Raw genomic sequence first — 18,186 nt, 5'->3', positions numbered from 1 at the left:
TGAAGGACTATTTAAAATAGTTCTGCTGTAGCACTAGAGCAAGTTAATATTTTCTAGATCTTCAAGTGTTATAGTGATAAACCTGGACTCTTTCTGTTTAACTTGAACAGTCTTATCTGCAGTGTCAAAGGAATTGCTGTATATGCTGCAACAGAAGTAATACAATGTTGTGTGATGGGATAAGAAATAAAATTGTACGTCAGATAAAATAGAGAGCAGCTACCAGAGTCAGATATACCTTACAAATATTCACTGAGAAGCAAAGACAAGTTAGTTTTTCCAGGGTTTAAATCCCATCCAGCTATATAACCCTGGGTAAATGATATATTCTCTGTGCCCCATTTTTCTCATCTGTAAAGTGAAAATAACACCTACCTCACGGAGTTGCTATGAGATATAAATGAGTTAGTTTAAATGTTGATTTCCATACGTTCTCTGTTATGGTAGCATAATGGTAGAGTCCATTCTTTATTTGTCTTGTATATCTAACCACTATATGCTGTGCAGGGAATGTATATAGTAAATATAGTTGAATGAAGATAAGAGTGAGATCTTATATGAAAAATACATATCCAATATTCTGCTTTGGAATAAAATCAACTTCCACTGTAATGTAGTTGTAATTCATTGCTATTTGTTTGATTTATTTGAAAGTGTTTTTTTAGTGTTTCAGAAACTTCTTTTCAGTAGATAAGCAGAATAGCTGTTATAAACATATGTACTTAGTATCTCATTTCTTTCCCTTCTTTTTTTTTTTTTTGGTGTGGTGGTGGTGGAAATAGTGCCTCAGTGTGTTTGGAGAATAAATGTGGATATCCCTGAAGAAGCTAATCAGAATCTTTCATTCAGTGCTACTGAGCGATGGTGGGAACAGACAGATTTGACCAAACTAATCATATCAAACAATAAACTTCAGTCACTTACTGATGACCTCCGACTCCTTCCTGCACTGACTGTTCTTGATGTAAGTTGACTGATTATAAATATGGGTCTTTGTCTGAAGAGACTCTAAAGCTAAATTTAGGCTTTGAGAAATAGAATACCCATGTTCAATCGGTAGAGTGCAAGGAAGAATAACAAATTACTGTGTTCGGCATAGCATAATGGTTATGAGTGCAGAGTCAGAACATCAGACTTCAAATTTTGACTCTGCCACTTGATAGCTGTGTGATCTCGGGAAAGTTACCTCTTTGTGCTTCAGTTTCCACATTTATAAACCGAGACTGGTACTACTACCTGTTTTTAAAAATTATTCTTTGAATTAAATGAGTTAATGCATACAGACAGAATTGGTATTTAACAAGTGGTTGCTGCTGCTCGTCTTTTTTTAAATTTCTATTATTTGTATCATTATTATTCTAGATGTTAAAGCAAGTATTTAATATTGTTTTGCTTTTGGTTTTGGGTTTTTTTTTGGTTTTTTGGGGGTTTTTTGGGGTAACTTATCTCCAAGACTGACTTAAATTATTGGGCTTAAATTTTTGTGTGTTTATTCAGGGACTATGTTTTTAATCCCTAGTTGCCATGTCATGAGTAGTTTATTTCATAATCCACAGACTTCTGATATACTTTACTTAGGATCATCAAAAATTTTCCATTTCATGTCTGAAAAAGTTGGATGTAGTCAGATTTCTAGAGAAGTTTGTGTTTTCTTCATTTGTAAAATGAATGGATTGGCATAAGTGTTCTCTTAAAGGTTCCTTGTACCTTGAAAGCAATATGATTCTGTAAGAACATGAGAGAAGTCCCCCTCCTCATTTATTTTTTGTAAATGTTGACATAAGTCATACCATCAGAGGGCTGTTAATTTCTGACCCTGTCATCTCTCATTTGAGATTGAAGTTCCACTCAATGAGGTGAAGTTTTTTTTTTAACTGTAGTATTTAAAATTGATCTCTTATCACTTCATGATTTATGAGCAGCAGTTTGGTCAATTTCAAACTCCTTTTTCTCTTCTGTACTCAAAACAAATTACCAATAGCCCAGCTATGCTTTTGAGCTAGAATAACGAGACTATCATCAGAGAATATTGTACAATAGCAAAGCTCATGGTTAATTATAAGACTAAGATATTGACTGCGTCTTTTAATAACTTTTAGATACATGATAATCAGCTGACATCCCTTCCTTCTGCTATAAGAGAGTTAGAAAATCTTCAGAAACTTAATGTCAGGTAAAATTTAAGCTTATTTCAGTATTGCTAGTATAAGGGTGTAAATCTAACACTCTTTAAAATTTTTTTCAAACATTTTTTCTAACATGTAAAAAATGTTTTGTATTATCTCAGAAAGTGATTAAGCAGAATAATAATTTTAAGTTTTAATTCTCAGATTATTTTATTTTTTGTTTTAGAATTGCCTGCATGTTTTCTGGTTTTACAAATTTAAGGCCAGTTGATTTTTTTAAAAATACTTTTTATTTGTATGAAATAATTTTTAGTGGTTATAATGAGGAAAATTTCATGTTTTCAATATTAGTAGTTTTTAAACTTTTCTGAGGACTCCTGGGATTCCATGGGTATGCGTCTGGTACTCACTGATAGGTACATGGGAAGCCAGGTGGCTAAGGCCCTAGCTAACTCTGTTTGCCCTTCAGTACACACTCAGACTTTCAAGAAAAATAACTGCCTTATATGTTATATATACACAGGGGGAAAGGGATTAGGGATGATTTAATTTAGGAGAAAAAAATGAAAAAGTTTAAGTGTTCAAAACATAGTTTGAAAAGCTGGGGCTTATAAAATAGATATAAATCTATCTAACACAGCATGATAAAGTTGCAGTTTTCTGGAGTTAACTGGTTTGAGGGAGAACAGTTTCTCAAATAACAGTCCTTATTTGGTGAAAAATAAGACTGGAGTTGAATATTGCATTCATCTGGACATGCCAGGCCCTCAAACAGAAATAGCTATTTTTGTCTTGAGTGCTAAGTTGAAACCTAATCCCCATGTAAAATGTGACTTCATTGTAGTGTATGTATGTGCACATTTTTGTCAAAATTCTAAAACTCATATGCAGTGTAAAAATTATAGCCCAATGTATTCTTTTGTATGTAAAATCAAGTTGATTAAAAGGAACCAATCAAAAGTTCACAAATTATATGTTTGGTTAAAAATCTTTATTTCTTTGAAACTCTCAATTTGATTACTTTAGATTACTGTCATTTTAATGGGTGTGTGCTTTTAAGATGTAAAGTTTGTAAGTACTTAAAATTAGTAAACTTACTTCATTTTTTTTAATGAGCCCAGGTAGTTGATTAGCAAAAATGCCTTTATAAATATTTATTGTGTTGTCACCAAATTGTTCAGCATTTGTTTTATCAATCAATAGCCATAACAAGCTGAAAATACTCCCTGAAGAAATTACAAATCTAAGAAACCTGAAGGGCCTATATCTCCAGCATAATGAACTAACTTGCATACCAAGGGGATTTGAACAACTTTCCAACTTAGAAGATTTAGTAAGTTTTGATTTTGCAATATTTATATAATTTGGGGCTGGTGGGATTTTTCATTAAACTGAAAAATTGGCTGTATGATTGAAATCATGGGTACATGGGCAGCTGATTGTATGACTAGATTATCAGAAACTGAATTACAATTAGATTGCTAAATTAGTAATTGTAAATTTGATTTTCTTATGTTTTTCTTATGAAGGAAATCACCTTAGATTTTAATTTAGGAATAGAGTTTGGGAAAGGAGCCATTGAGGATGACTTTGTTATTCATAGGCTTTTATGGCTTAGCAAAATAGAGGAAAGGTGTTTTTAGCGTATACCAATTCCCTTTTTTATATCCATTCTCATTTCCTCCTCTGTAGCCCTTACGGCCCTTTTGTCCTCTAAGTGTCCAGATAATGCCTTCAGGGCCTGCTTTTTCTACCCTATTTTTCAAAATGGCCATATTTCCTGGTAAAAATTTTTATTCTATCCGTTTCACATCTTAAATAGAGATAACCATAAAGCAATGCAAGTATTATTTTAGTCATACTATTAAGAATAATACAAACAATAGGCACTTTGCTATACATATAGCATATTACATATTACTTTGCTATACATATAGCAGAGTAGATAGTTTTATCCCCGTTACAGATAAGAAACTAAGACTTGTAAAAAAAAAAAAGTAACTCATCCAAAGTCATATAACTAATATGTAAGGAATTTAGGAATTTAACATGAAATAATCTGACTTCAAAGTGTATCTTTTTTTTGTTCCCCCACTTTACCACAGAAGAAGTAAGACTCTACTGTAAGGTATCCTATCTGAAAGACTTCAGCTATATTAGATCAGATGTTCTAATATAAATCTCTACTCCACATAGTTATTTCATGTTACATTCTTGTTCTAGTCACAATTACATGTTTTGAAAACCTCATTAGTCATTTTAGCCTTGAAGTTTATTTTTTATTCAAGGAAAAATTGCTTCTTTTACTTATTTTTTTCTTGATATTTCACCCATCTGCTCTAGTGTTTGAAATCAAAATACATACTCTCTTCAACCATTTCTTTAGTAGCTCTTTGTTTTTCAATCTGATCAGATTGGAAGTAAGGTTTGGAAAGTAAAAGGCATAGGTAGGTGAAATGAATGGTAAAGGAAGGAGCCATCAGATTTCCTTATAAAATTTACTGGTAAAAGATAGCAATTGATTTAAAAAAAAAAAAAAAAAGAGCCTGGTAGAAAGCTTAAAGGAAACCTAATAAACTTTCCTTATGGGTTCCCATATAGTCATTGCATAATGAAAGGATGTTTCAGCTGAGAACTGTGTTCTTAAGGACTCATTATCAAATAAATCATAAATGTGAGCAGCAATATATTAAAACATTAAAAGTATAAGATCTATAATAATTTAAGCTAGTAATATTTCTTAAAGTTATATAAAAACTGCCTAACACAATGGTACTAAATAAATATTGAAGAAATGACTTAGCATAAATAATGATTAATTTATATGCACTGTACTTATTTTGTATCTAATTTAGTCATTAACTGCAGTAATTATTTATTAGCAATTCTGTTGTTTTGGGTTCTTTAAAATTTCTTAAGAATTTGTGAATCTTTTCTTTATCAGAAACTTTTTTTATTTTTAGCTTTTGATATTGGAATAATTTTAGATTTACAGAAAAGTTGTAAAGATAGTACAGAAAGTTCCCATATACCCTTCACCCACCTTAATGGGCGAACATTTTACATAACTATGGGATATTTGTAAAAACTAAGACATTAACGTTGGTTCAATATTATTAACTAAACTACAGGTTTTATAATATTTTCCCAGTTTTTCCACTAATGTCCTTTTTTTTTTGTTCCAGGATCCAATCCAGAATACTACATTGCTTTTAGTGTCAGTAACTTTTGATATTACAAAATATTTATTTATTAGTAATCTGTTGATTCTTAGACCTTAGAGTATTTGAGTTGTACATTATTATATTGATGTTGTAGATTATGATAATATGTTATTTTATGTTATTATAATAACAGTGTGTTTTAAAAAATACACTGATCTAGCATTTTTCCTTTTTCTATCTTCTTAATTTATTTGGAGTTACAGTTGTTTAACGTTAGACTAAATCATGGTCTTCGGAGAACAGTTCCTTTAAGTCATTTTTTTCTTATTCATTGTGGCCACTTGCCTTACCTAACAGTTTGATGATAGCTGGTGTAGTACTTATATCTGATTTGAATGTCGTAAGAAGAATACCTGATTCATAACATTGTCTTTTAAAGGGAGTTTCAAAAAAATATTCTGTCATAAAAGACAAAACAGAAACAAAGACTTAAAGCAACATCAAGGTATAGAGATTAATTAGGCAAGCTTGAATGAGTGAAAACTAGAGAGTAGGGTAGACTTCTTTACTTAGTTAAAGCAGACTTGCTGAGGTCAGCAGAACGAAGAGGGAATTTTTTTTTCCTCTCAAATTAAAATGGCCATTTTTTTTCAGCTTACTTTTTTTCTTCCAAGAATTTTTTTTTCTTGCAAAGATGTTTTTCATTTCATATTACAGTTTAACTATACAGTTTGCCTTATTTATCATAGGTACTCAACAAATAATGGATGAACAAATAGATTTTTTTTTGAAAACATGATAACATGGTACAGCATGACTTAATATTAACAGAAGCCTTTGTGTAAAATATTTTTGAAGTCAGAATTCATTTTAATTCCTCTCTGCTACATTATTAGGCACATAGTAGGCCCACAGAGTATATTGAGGTAATGAATGATGATCTGTGAAATTGTCAGTGAATGAGAGTTACAAAACATATCATCTGTAAATAGTTTTTTTAATGTTGCAATGCCCTCAAAATTCTGAAATTCCCCTTAGAGATCCTTTCTTTTTTTGTTTACTTGTTCATTCATTCATTTTGTCTTTCTCTTTTTAAAGGATCTTTCGAACAATCATCTTACAACTGTTCCTGCTAGTTTTGCTTCTCTATCCAGGCTGCTGCAACTCAATCTTTCCAGTAATCAACTGAAGAGTTTGCCTGCAGAAATAAGTGGAATGAAAAGTAAATCTTCTCTATTTTAAAAAATAAAAAAATTTGAAATTGGTGCAGCTTACATTTAAAAAAATGAATTTTTATATAGTTACAGAGAAGTAAAATAATAGATTTTGTGGTGGTAAATGCAAACAATAACAACTAGTCAGGTTTTCTCCAGGCCATTGTAGTCTAGCAACTTTGTAAAGAATTACCACCAGGGGACTTCCCTGGTGGTCCAGTGGGTAAGACTTCGTGCTCCCAATGCAGGGGGCCCGGGTTCAATCCCTGGTCAGGGACCTAGATCCCGCATGCATGCTGCAACTAAGAGTCCACATGCCGCAACTAAGATCCTGTGTGCCACAACTAAGACTTGGCGCAGCCTAAATAAATAAATAAATAATAAAACAAAACAATAAAAAAAAAAGAATTACCGCCAAAACAATACTTTGGCATATCAAAAAGAGAAAAAGAAAATAAGATTATAAATTGTGGTAATATTGTATACCTGAGAAATTGATTAAGGTTTTGAGCTATTCTCTCTCTTCATTCATTTATTCAACATTTACTAAGAGGTCATTACCCTTTCCTAGGTGATGCCACCTTTGATACGTGGTTATGTTATAGCTGTATCCTCCTTGAGGTCCATAAGTAATAATGTTAAGAGATAGCCTAGTTTTGCCCGAATTGTCAATTCTTTTTTAAAAAAAAGTTAAAATTTAGTGGTTCCATTACAGTTTACCATTGAACCATTATATTTGGTGTATTGTAGAACTAATATTAAGGGATAAAAAAAACTGAAGGTACATTTCAGTACCTTTTAAGTAAGTATACTTAATCATGTTAGAATTCTTGATTTAGAGTCCAAAATCTTTATAGTGATTTTTTTTTTTTGTCTAAAGGCAAATTATTATTTCTTAGTTGATGACCACACTGTGTCAGCTATAGACCTTACTACTCCTTTTTGCTAATTATATATGAGCCTTTTCATTTTTTTAAACCTCCCTTTTGTGGAGGAAGTCATAGATGTGATTTCGTACAGTTGATTACAGATTATTTTGCAGTGAATTTGTACAATTGTGCTGTTTGACTTTTTTAAAAATTAATATATAATTGACTAACAATATTATATTATCTCAGGTGTATAAGATAGTGATATTTTTATACATTACAAAATGATCACTGCTGTTTTACTTTAGATTAATGGTTATTTGTAATTTATAACAGAAATGCATAAATTAAATCTGCCATAAATTGAATTGACATTTCAGGGGAGCCTTTAGTTGTGATACCAGTAGTTGACTCTGCTTGCCTTTGCCATTTTCAATAAAGGTATCAGAAAGTAGAGCTAAACATAAAATATATCTGGAGTGCATATGTAAACATTTTTTTTTTCACAAATTGAGTAGAAATATTGAGAGAGAGGAGCAAATATTGAAGTCAATAGAAAAATACTTTGAACTTACAGCAGTTTTTCTAATATACTATATAATTATGCTCAGATGCTTTCTGTTCTTTAGCCATGACAATGAAACTTTTAAGCTATCACCAGTAGGACATTTAGTTATTATTTCACTGTTCATGATGAGATTCCAAGAACAGTATCTAACATTTGTATGGTTCTTTGTAACTCAGAATACTTTTAAATATATTATTTTGCTGCCACAATAGTTCTACAAGTTAGTAAGGATGCATATTATTTACATTTTAAAGATTCAGAAACCTAGGCTTAGAAATTATGTAGTAAATTGTAGAGCCAGCGTTTGCATCTTCTTACTCCATCCCCATTGCTCTTTTTTTTTACTTTTACTATTTATATTTTTTAATTTATTTTTTTATTGAAGTATCATTGATTTACGTTGTGTTAATTTCTGCCGTACAGCAAAGTGATTCAGTTATACATATATAAACATTCTTTTTTTTTAAAAATCTTTACTGGAGTATAATTGCTTCACAATACTGTGTTAGTTTCTGTTGTACACCAAAGTGAATCAGCCGTATGCATACATATGTCCCCATATCCCCTCCCTCTTGAGCCTCCCTCCCATCCTCCTCCCTATTCCACCCCTCTAGGTCATCGCAAAGCACCAAGCTGATCTCCCTGTGCCATGCTACTGCTTCCCACCAGCTAACTATTTTACATTCAGTAGTGTATATAAGTCGATGCTACTCTCACTTCGCCCCAGCTTCCCTCTCCCACCCCGTGTCCTCAAGTCCATTCTCTATGTCTACATCTTTATTCCTGCCCTGCAGCTAGGTTCATCAGTACCAATTTTTTTTTTTTTAGATTCCATATATATGCATTAGCATACGGTATTTGTTTGTTTGTTTGTTTTAAATTAATTAATTAATTAATTAATTTTTGGCTGTGTTGGGTCTTGGTTTCTGTGCAAGGGCTTTCTCTATTTGCGGCGAGCGGGGGCCACTCTTAATCGCAGTGCGCAGGCCTCTCACTGTCGCGGCCTCTCTTGTTGCGGAGCACAGGCTCCAGACGCGCAGGCTCAGTAGTTGTGGTTCACGGGCCTAGTTGCTCCGCGACATGTGGGATCTTCCCAGACCAGGGCTCGAACCCGTGTCCCCTGCATTGGCAGGCAGATTCTCAACCACTGCACCACCAGGGAAGCCCCAGTATTTGTTTTTATCTTTCTGACTTACTTCACTCTGTAGGACAGACTCTAGGTCCCACCTCACTTTCTTCTATGTACTGCTTCTATTCTCAATCAGTGCTCTTAGATGCAAGCACTTGTGAAAACTAGTTTCTAAATTTAAAACAAACTTGCTTTATAGAATTTATTGGATCAAGGGTAGATCAGATTGTGACATTTTTCTCAGTGATCTAGCCAAATAATACATAAATTATCATATTATAAGTTGAAAGTAGTACTATTAAATTTGTTTTGGAAAGCAGTTAACTTTAAACAATGAAAGAAGTAGTCTAAGGCAGTACATCAATTCAGTGTTGAATTATGTTAAAATTGACAGGCTCAAAGTACAGGAAAAAAAGTTGTGAAATGCATATTGCCTATTCAAACTATAGGGTTGAGAATATATAGTGGAAAATATATGGTGGCCATTGTAAGTGGAAGAATCTGTAATATGGATTAGGGAGAAAACTGCTTATTAAAGTCTTAAGAGAAAGAAGACCTTTACTTTTTTTCCATTTTTGTTTTCTGTTCTGCCTTTTAAGAAAGATCCAGGAGGTGAGAGAGATGCTGCAAGTGAGAACATTCTTCTTGAGCTATCTTATACCTTCTTACCAAGAGTGTTAGCTAAGGTGTTAGAGAAAGAATGTAACTTAAAAAAAATTAGAAGAAGAAAGGAAGGAAAGAAGACAGGGAGAGAGGCATTATGAGTAGATGAAAGAATAAGAGGGAATACATAGAAATCCAAGGGTTTTTGACAGAACATCAATTGCCTGTTTTAAATACAGATGTGTCTAAGCTACTACTGGCCAGAGTTACTTGACATTCTTTCATACGAGTAGTATGCATGTATGTTTACCTTAAGCTTTTTCTTTTTAAAGATGTATAATTACTGAGGGAAATAATCTCATAGTATATAGTTTATATATTTTAGAGTACTTTAAAGGAGTACTAGAGTACTTTGTTTTTTAAATCTTTACAAAGATGACCTGAACTATTATTAAACATTGATTTTAATATCATTGTTTCTCTTTAATTATAACTAAAAGTAAAACATTTTTAGTTTACATTTATGTAATTCAGTGGTATTCTAGGATTCTTGATTATTATAGCAGTATAGAACATCACAGGTTTGTAAGTCCTCATGATTACGTACACATTCTTTGAATGTATATACAGTTATAAACCAATATTTTTTCTCTATTAAAATATCTTTGTGTTTCACTAAATATATATTACAGGATTAAAGCATTTGGATTGTAATTCAAATCTCTTGGAAACTATACCTTCTGAATTGGCTAGCATGGAATCACTAGAATTGCTTTATTTACGGAGGAATAAATTACGTTTTCTGCCGGAATTTCCTTCGTGTAAATTATTAAAGGTACTATTTAGTTGATTATTAAATAACTATACATTTTCTGAAAGTTAATCATGAAAATGAAATTTTAAACGTATTTTACATTGAGAATATGTATTAGTTATGTGTTATTTTTTCCTATATTCCTATTTTTCAGAATTTTAAAGACTAAATATATTAATGGTATTGTTAATAATAGATTTTTTTTTAAAAAGCAGTAATCAATTTTAAAAATAAGAATTTGTCCATTTCGTCTGGAGAGTAGTTTATAACTGGAGAAGTAGTAGATGATGAGACTAACAAAGTAAGTTGGGACCATAGTGCAGGAAACCTGGAATACCAGGAATGAATACGTATCTAATTCTATAAGTTGCCAATTCATGTTTGCCTCATCATAAAGTCTGTTTAAAATTAATTACTTTTTTTGGTATTAAGTGTATAACATTAACATTGTATTTAAATTTGCTATGCTTCGCTTTTCTGTATGTATACTTTCATACATTAGTGGTGTTTGTTTTGTTTTGTTTTTTGTTTGTTTTTCTGAGTATAGTTGCTTTACAATGTTGTGTTCGTTTCTGCTGTACAGCGAAGTGAGTCAGCTATATGTATACATATATCTGCTCCCTCTTGGACCTCTCTTCCAACCCCCCACCCCCACCCCATCACACCCATCTAAGTCATCACAGAGCACCAAGCTGAGCTCCCTGTGCTATACAGCAGGTTCCCACTAGCTATCAGTTTTACACATGGTACTGTGTATATGTCAATACTAATCTCCCAATTTGTGTCCCCATCCCCCTCTGTCCACACGTCCATTTTCTATGTCTGCGTCTCTATTCCTGCCCTGCAAATAGGTTCATCTCTACCATTTTTCTATATTCCACACATATGCATTAATATACGATACTTGTTTTTTTCTTCTTGACTTACTTCACTCTGTATGACAGACTCTAGGTCCATCAACATCTCTACAAATGACCCAATTTCATTCCTTTTTATGGCTGAGTAATATTCCATTGTATATATGTACCACATCTTCTTTATCCATTCATCTGTTGATGGACATTTAGGTTGCTTCCATGTCCTGGCTGTTGTAAATAGTGCTGCGATGAATATTGGGGTACATGTGTCTTTTTGAATTATGGTTTTCTCAGGGTATATGCCCAGTAGTGGGATTGCTGGGTCATATAATTTTTAGTTTTTTAAGGAACCTCCATACTGTTCTCCATAGTGGCTGTATCAATTTACATTCCCACCAACAGTGCAAGAGGGTTCCCTTTTCACCACACCCTCTCCAGCATTTATTGTTTGTAGATTTTTTTTGATGATGGCCATTCTGAGCCGCGTGAGATGATACCTCATTGTAGTTTTGATTTGCATTTCTCTAATAATTAGTGATGTTGAGCATCTTTTCACGTGCCTCTTGGCCATCTATCTGTATGTCTTCTTTGGAGAAACGTCTATTTAGGTCTTCCGCCCATTTTTTGATTGGGTTGTTTGTTTTTTTAATATTGAGCTGCATGAGCTGTTTGTATATTTTGGAGATTAATCCTTTGTCAGTTGCTTTGTTTGCAAATATTTTCTCCCATTCTGAGGGTTGTCTTTTCGTCTTATTTATGGTTTCCTTTGCTGTGCAAGAGCTTTTAAGTTTAACATCATACACAAAAATAAACTCAAAATGAATTAAAGACCTAAACATAAGACTGAACACTGTAAAACTCTTGGAGGAAAAAATAGGCAAAACACTCTTTGACATAATTCACAGCAAGATCTTTTTTGACCCACCCCCTAGAGTAATGAAAATAAAAACAAAAATAAACATATGGGACCTAATTAAACTTAAAAGCTTTTGCACAGCAAAGGAAACCATAAACAAGAGTTTCTTTTAAACAGAATGGTGACAATGATATAAGTAACTGAAAAAGTTATCATTTAATAAGATTAATTATCTATCTGATAATCTTAGATTCTGCTAGTGAGAAATCAGTATATATAATAACCACTAATAAAAATGTTGAGTAACAAACATTTATTATAATATAAATAACTTTTTAAACTTGTACTGATTTGTTTTAAAACTTTAATTTTTTATCAGTATAGTTCTTGGATTCGTGTTTTTATTAATTCTATAAATGTAACTACTAAATCATTTCTCTGCTTTGGTTTTATAAACTTTGAACTTTCTTCCAGACTAAACCTTCAATTAATTTTTAAATTACTAGGAAATTCTTGAAAATTTTCCTTTTTGTCATTTTTCTTTAACTGTAAGATCGCTTAAATATAATTAAAAATTTAAGCATCTTAGTAATTAGAAAATTTTCCATGTGTTTTTCAATGATTTGAAATCAAGATTTCAATTTTATTTTCATTATCTAGTATAAAGTTGAATACAGAAATACACATGATTGATCTTTGCTTTTGTAGGAATTACATGTAGGTGAAAACCAGATTGAAATGTTGGGGGCAGAACACCTTAAGCATCTGAATTCTATCCTTGTGCTAGACCTGCGAGATAACAAGTTAAAATCTGTTCCAGATGAAATTACACTGCTGAAATCTTTGGAAAGGCTTGATCTAAGCAACAATGATATTAGTAGGTAAGTTTAAAGATGGAATGAATAAGAAATCATGTCTGTATTTGGTTGTAATTCATAAGTTACAAAAGCATGTAGAGATCTCTTTTGTAAATCGAATTCAATAAATGTTTATTGAGTAGGTATCATGTGTAGACCTACAAAGATTTTGTTCTTGGCAGCAAGCTTAATATGCTAATGGAATCAGTTACTCCAGCCTACTAGGACACAAACTCTACGAATAACTCCTAGATCAATGCCTGGGTACGAAGAAGCTGCCTGATAAATATTTGTTGAATTTGTTAAATGACGTAAAGCCATGGGAGAGATACGAAATACTTTGGGAGTTTAAAGGAGATACAGGAATCACAATTTATTGAGAAGAATCAGGGCAGACTTTGTGGAAGAAGTAAAATTTTTAGATGATATTATAGAACTGGGACCAGGGTGAAGCAAGTAAATTGCCTAGAGCACAAAATTTAAATGTACTCACAGGGTCATGCCTCATTATAGTCCTACCATGTGATCTTTGAAGGATGACCGCTATTTTCAAGTGCATGTGTAAGGTGGTCAGAATGACTCATTTGGCAGGAGGAAACTGCACAAACAAAGCTCTGAAAGTTTAGAAAATAAATTGTAGGTATATAGAGAGAGAACTGCAAGGAATCGAGTTGAGATGGTAGGGTGCACGAAAGGAGATTATGAGAATTTAGGTCTTGAAAGATAAGTTGAGGCCATGTGAAAGAGGTCCTTAAAATGCCTGTGAAGAGCCAGTTTTCATTAATTAAGAGGTGGGGAGATTAAGAACAAAACCAACTTGATTGTAATCTCATTAAAAAATAAATTGGTGATAGTGGGTCAGATACTTTGGATAGGAGTGGTTTTGTAGACGGGAATTCTAAAAAATTCTATTAATCTAATAATGATCACTAAGGAGCACTTGTTATATCCAATTTACTGAGTTGACAGCTTTGTAGATTTTTCTCTTATGTAATAAGGACCTAAACTGTAGTGACAATGGGAATGGAAGGAAGAGGAAAGATGTGAAAGGTGTGATGAGTTAGAATAAGTAGTATTTAGCAATTGATTGTGTTGGAGCTGCAGAGGAAGAGGGTAGTGAGCAAAGAATCATAAGGAGTTATAAAACCATAATATTTAGAGATGGAATTATTTTACAGATACATAAAAAAAAGACTCAGACTCACCTAGGATTGTATGCCAGTTAGGTGTCTGAAGTTTTATGTTTGGATGTCAGAAACATGGTTTGCTCTTCACAGAAGGAGAAAGGTTAAGCAAGGTAGACTTTCTTCTATGTGTATATTTCAATAACTATTTCTAAAACTCAAAATTGTTTTCACAATGTACATACGGCATATGGTACATCTTTTTATTTTATTTTATTTTATTTATTGTTTCTGGCTGCATTGGGTCTTCGTTTCTGCGTGCGGGCTTTTCTCTAGTTGCGGTGAGCGGGGGCTACTCTTTGTTGCAGTGCGCGGGCTTCTCATTGCGGTCATGTGTCTTGTTGTGGAGCACGGGCTGTAGGCGTGCAGGCGTCAATAATTGTGGCTCGCAAGTTCTAGAGTGCAGGCTCAGTAGTTGTGGCGCGTGGGCTTAGGTGCTTCATGGCATGTGGGATCTTCCTGGACCAGGGCTTGAACCCATGTCCCCTGCGTTGGCAGACGGATTCTTAACCACTGCGCCACCAGGGAAGCCCCATATGGTACATCTTGACCATAGATTTGAATGCTTGGACAGTGACCATTCTTTCCACTCACTTCTATTTATGACAGAATTAATAAGTGACCTGGATATTCTAAAAGTACTTATAACTAATGAATGAAATAATCGCTTGCCTCATAAATATTGACATATACATTTTTCCCCATAACAGTCTTATTTTGGCTACTACGTGAAAGCAGCAGAAAGCAAAGATTTAAAACAAAAACGATGACAAATAATATTAAATAAATAAAGTAATGGGTACAAATATTTCTGATATATATGTTTCTCTTTCTCCAGAGCTCTGGATATAAACTGTGTATATATCACAGGGCCTAGAACATAATGAAACTAATAAGTATTTTCCTTCCTTTCATCTGATCTCATACTTCCTAGATATTAGACCATTCTATGCATTTTGTACCCCTCCAGAATCTCCTCTAACTAAAATATTGATTCCTTGCAATGCTACCAGAGTAATTTTTATAAAGTACAGATTATCAGGTTGTTCTTCTACTAAAAAACTTTGATGATTCTCCATTCATATAACACTGTTTCCCAAATATGGCGATGTATCATAACCACATGAGAAGCTTTAAGAAAAAATGCAGATACTGAGGCAACAATGAATCAGAATCTTTAACAATGGAACCTTAGAATTGTTTTGGGTTTTGTTTTAAAAAATTTCTAGGGGATTTTGATGCGTCTGGTTTTCCATCCAGCAGTTGGGAATCACTGTCTTGCAAGATAACGTACAGAATTTTTAGTGACAGTCAAGTACATCTCACAGTCAGACTTCATTCATTCTCTCTTTGTCATCTTTCACTCCCACAGGTATCCTACTCTGACAACACTGAACTGTAAATGCACTGACTTTTTCTTCATTTTCTTTACCTTAGAATGCCCTTTTCCTGCCTGACTGCCTGATGGAATTCCATTCTTTTTAAGCCCAAATCCAGGCTTTGCTACTCCCTTCTCCCTCTACTCCCCTTGCTAATTTCTACTTCTGTACTCTCAGAGCAACTTTACTTGTTTAGCACTTGTCTTATTACATATATATATATAAAATATATTCATTTGTTGATGTATAATCTACATACAATAAAATCTACCAATTAAAATATACAATTTGATGATATTTGACACATGTATGTAATTGTATAACCATTGTTACAGTCATGAAGAACATTTCTGTTTCCCTAAATTCTCCTCCTACCCTTTGCCGTCAATCCCCTTTTCATATCCCCAACCCCTAGCAACCAGTGATGTTCTCTGTCACTGTAGTTTTGCCTTTTTAAAAATATCATATAAATGAAATCACAGCATATAGTTTTTGTGTCTGTCTTTTTTCTTGTAGTGTAAAGCTTTTGTGATTCATTCATGTGATTTTGTATATCAATAGTTTATTCATTTTTATTGCTGAATGTTATTTCATTATACAGATACACCACAATTTATTCATCTCTTCACTAGTTAGTTGATGGATGTTTGGATTACTTTCAATTTTCTGACTATTGTGAATATTCATGTAAGTCTTTGGTTGGACATTATTTTCATTTTTCCTGGGTAAATATGTAGGAGTGGGATTGCTTAGTTGTATGGTGAGTGTATGTTTAACTTTAAAAAACTCCACTTTCCAGAGTGGCTGTGCTATTTTATATGCTCACCAGCAACATAAGATAATTCCTATATTTTGGTTAGCCATACATGTGTCCTTTTCCTTTGTTCAACTAAAAACTTTTTAAGGGAAAGTTCTTGATATCCCTACACCAATGCCTAGTATATTATAGATGCTTAATAGATTTTGAGATTTAATATTTATGTGTATAAACTGGTTATCTTTTTGTGTACCGAAGATAAAAATTACTTTTCTTACTAAATGAAAATATGAATTATGCAGTTGAAAATTATTCTTTCTCATTTTTTTTCAATTAGGAAATATTTTATTTGCTTACATTTACTTTTTAGCACTGGATACAATTTAGCAAATGTTTTATAGCTCACATTCTTTTTTTAGTAATCACAATATGATAGTATCGAAACAAATCTCTCTTTTTTTTTTTTAACATGTTTGGCATCTATTTTGAGAGGAAATATTTTAGGCCTAAATTACTTGGGCTTTCTTTGACACTATTTTATGGTGTATAGTTTGTCATATGTTAGTTTTATAATCTACTACTTGGTTGAATTATACTTACCCTTAATGTCTTCCTTGAAATCAATTTAATCTTTTGTAGTCTGCCCTGTTCATTGGGAGAACTTCATTTGAAATTCCTGGCACTAGGAGGAAATCCTTTGAGAACGATTCGAAGAGAAATTATAAATGTAAGCATATTTAGAATTCAGTGCTGGTTTTTAAATTTGATATTGAAACATACACGTTGACCTATAAAACTGCAATGTATGTCTTGGTGAATATGTCTTTCTCCCCACATTTTCAGAAAGGAACCCAAGAAGTCTTAAAATATCTACGAAGCAAGATTAAAGGTACTTTTCTATTTTCTCCCATATTTTGAAGGATAACATGAAAAGTGGTAAAGAGTTAATAGTATATAAATTTACATGTATTTTTGGTATAAATATTTAGAGAAAATGGTCCCTGGCAGGTGTGGCTCTAATTCTGAATCCATTAGGCCATAAATATGCTGAAATTATTTAAAAAATCATTAAATTCACAATAATACTGTTCTATCCTTAATCTCTTTGAGTTGTGTTATACTGTACCAATTAGAAAATATAAAAAAAGATTCTGTAAGCACCTAATGCTTTACCTTTGAAAAAAGAGCAAAACTTGACTATTATGGTATAATATAAGGGTTCTATTGACTGGGAAGTATATTAACAGGCATTTGAATATCTGCTGCATTCATAGTTTTGGTAAGTTCTGACAAAAATAAAGACAAAACATATTTTTTAGGATATGCTAATTTAGCATAAACATGCACCAAAAGAAAAATTACCATAAATTTAATTTTTAATGTTTCACTAAAATTGTGATTTATTCCAGTTTTTATTTCATGTATTTTACTGTAGCACACACTACATGTAGAACATTAAGAAAAAATTTTTTTGTGCCAGTGTAATGCTGCATAACAAACCACTCCAAAACTTAGTGGCTAAATACAGTAGCTGTTAATTTAGCTCACAACTCTTGGTTATGCACAGCCTAGTCTAGCACCATATTGTCAGTCAGTAGATGTTAAATAAATAAGATAATTGTATACTTAAGTAATTTATATTTTCCACTTTGCCCTTCAAATAAATTGACATAATTTTCTAAGACTCTCATTTTCTGCCAATCAGAGAGTGCCCTTTTTTCTCCAGATATACTTTCTCCTCAAGAAAGATTGATTATTCTGATATAAATCAGTTAGAAGTCATGTCAGAACAATCAAAAAAAATTTTAA

At 32.5% G+C, this 18,186-nt stretch overlaps 1 protein-coding gene across 3 annotated transcripts in view; it reads left to right on the top strand.

The window, feature by feature from the left end:
* Positions 1–18,186, top strand: part of LRRC40 (leucine rich repeat containing 40) — a 51,607-nt gene that overhangs the window by 13,481 nt on the left and 19,940 nt on the right. For all 3 annotated transcript variants that reach the window (XM_068540092.1, XM_068540094.1, XM_068540093.1), the window contains 8 exons: positions 783–964; positions 2,100–2,173; positions 3,330–3,459; positions 6,389–6,512; positions 10,366–10,508; positions 12,909–13,081; positions 17,017–17,104; positions 17,221–17,266. In XM_068540092.1, coding sequence (XP_068396193.1) covers positions 783–964; positions 2,100–2,173; positions 3,330–3,459; positions 6,389–6,512; positions 10,366–10,508; positions 12,909–13,081; positions 17,017–17,104; positions 17,221–17,266 — 960 coding nt within the window. The remainder of the gene's footprint in view (positions 1–782; positions 965–2,099; positions 2,174–3,329; positions 3,460–6,388; positions 6,513–10,365; positions 10,509–12,908; positions 13,082–17,016; positions 17,105–17,220; positions 17,267–18,186) is intronic.

Source organism: Eschrichtius robustus, chromosome 3 (assembly GCF_028021215.1).
Source record: "Eschrichtius robustus isolate mEscRob2 chromosome 3, mEscRob2.pri, whole genome shotgun sequence".
In the NCBI taxonomy this organism is placed as follows: Eukaryota; Metazoa; Chordata; class Mammalia; order Artiodactyla; family Eschrichtiidae; genus Eschrichtius; species Eschrichtius robustus.
Note: the sequence above shows the minus strand (reverse complement) of the source record. Positions and strands in the feature narration are given on the sequence as shown.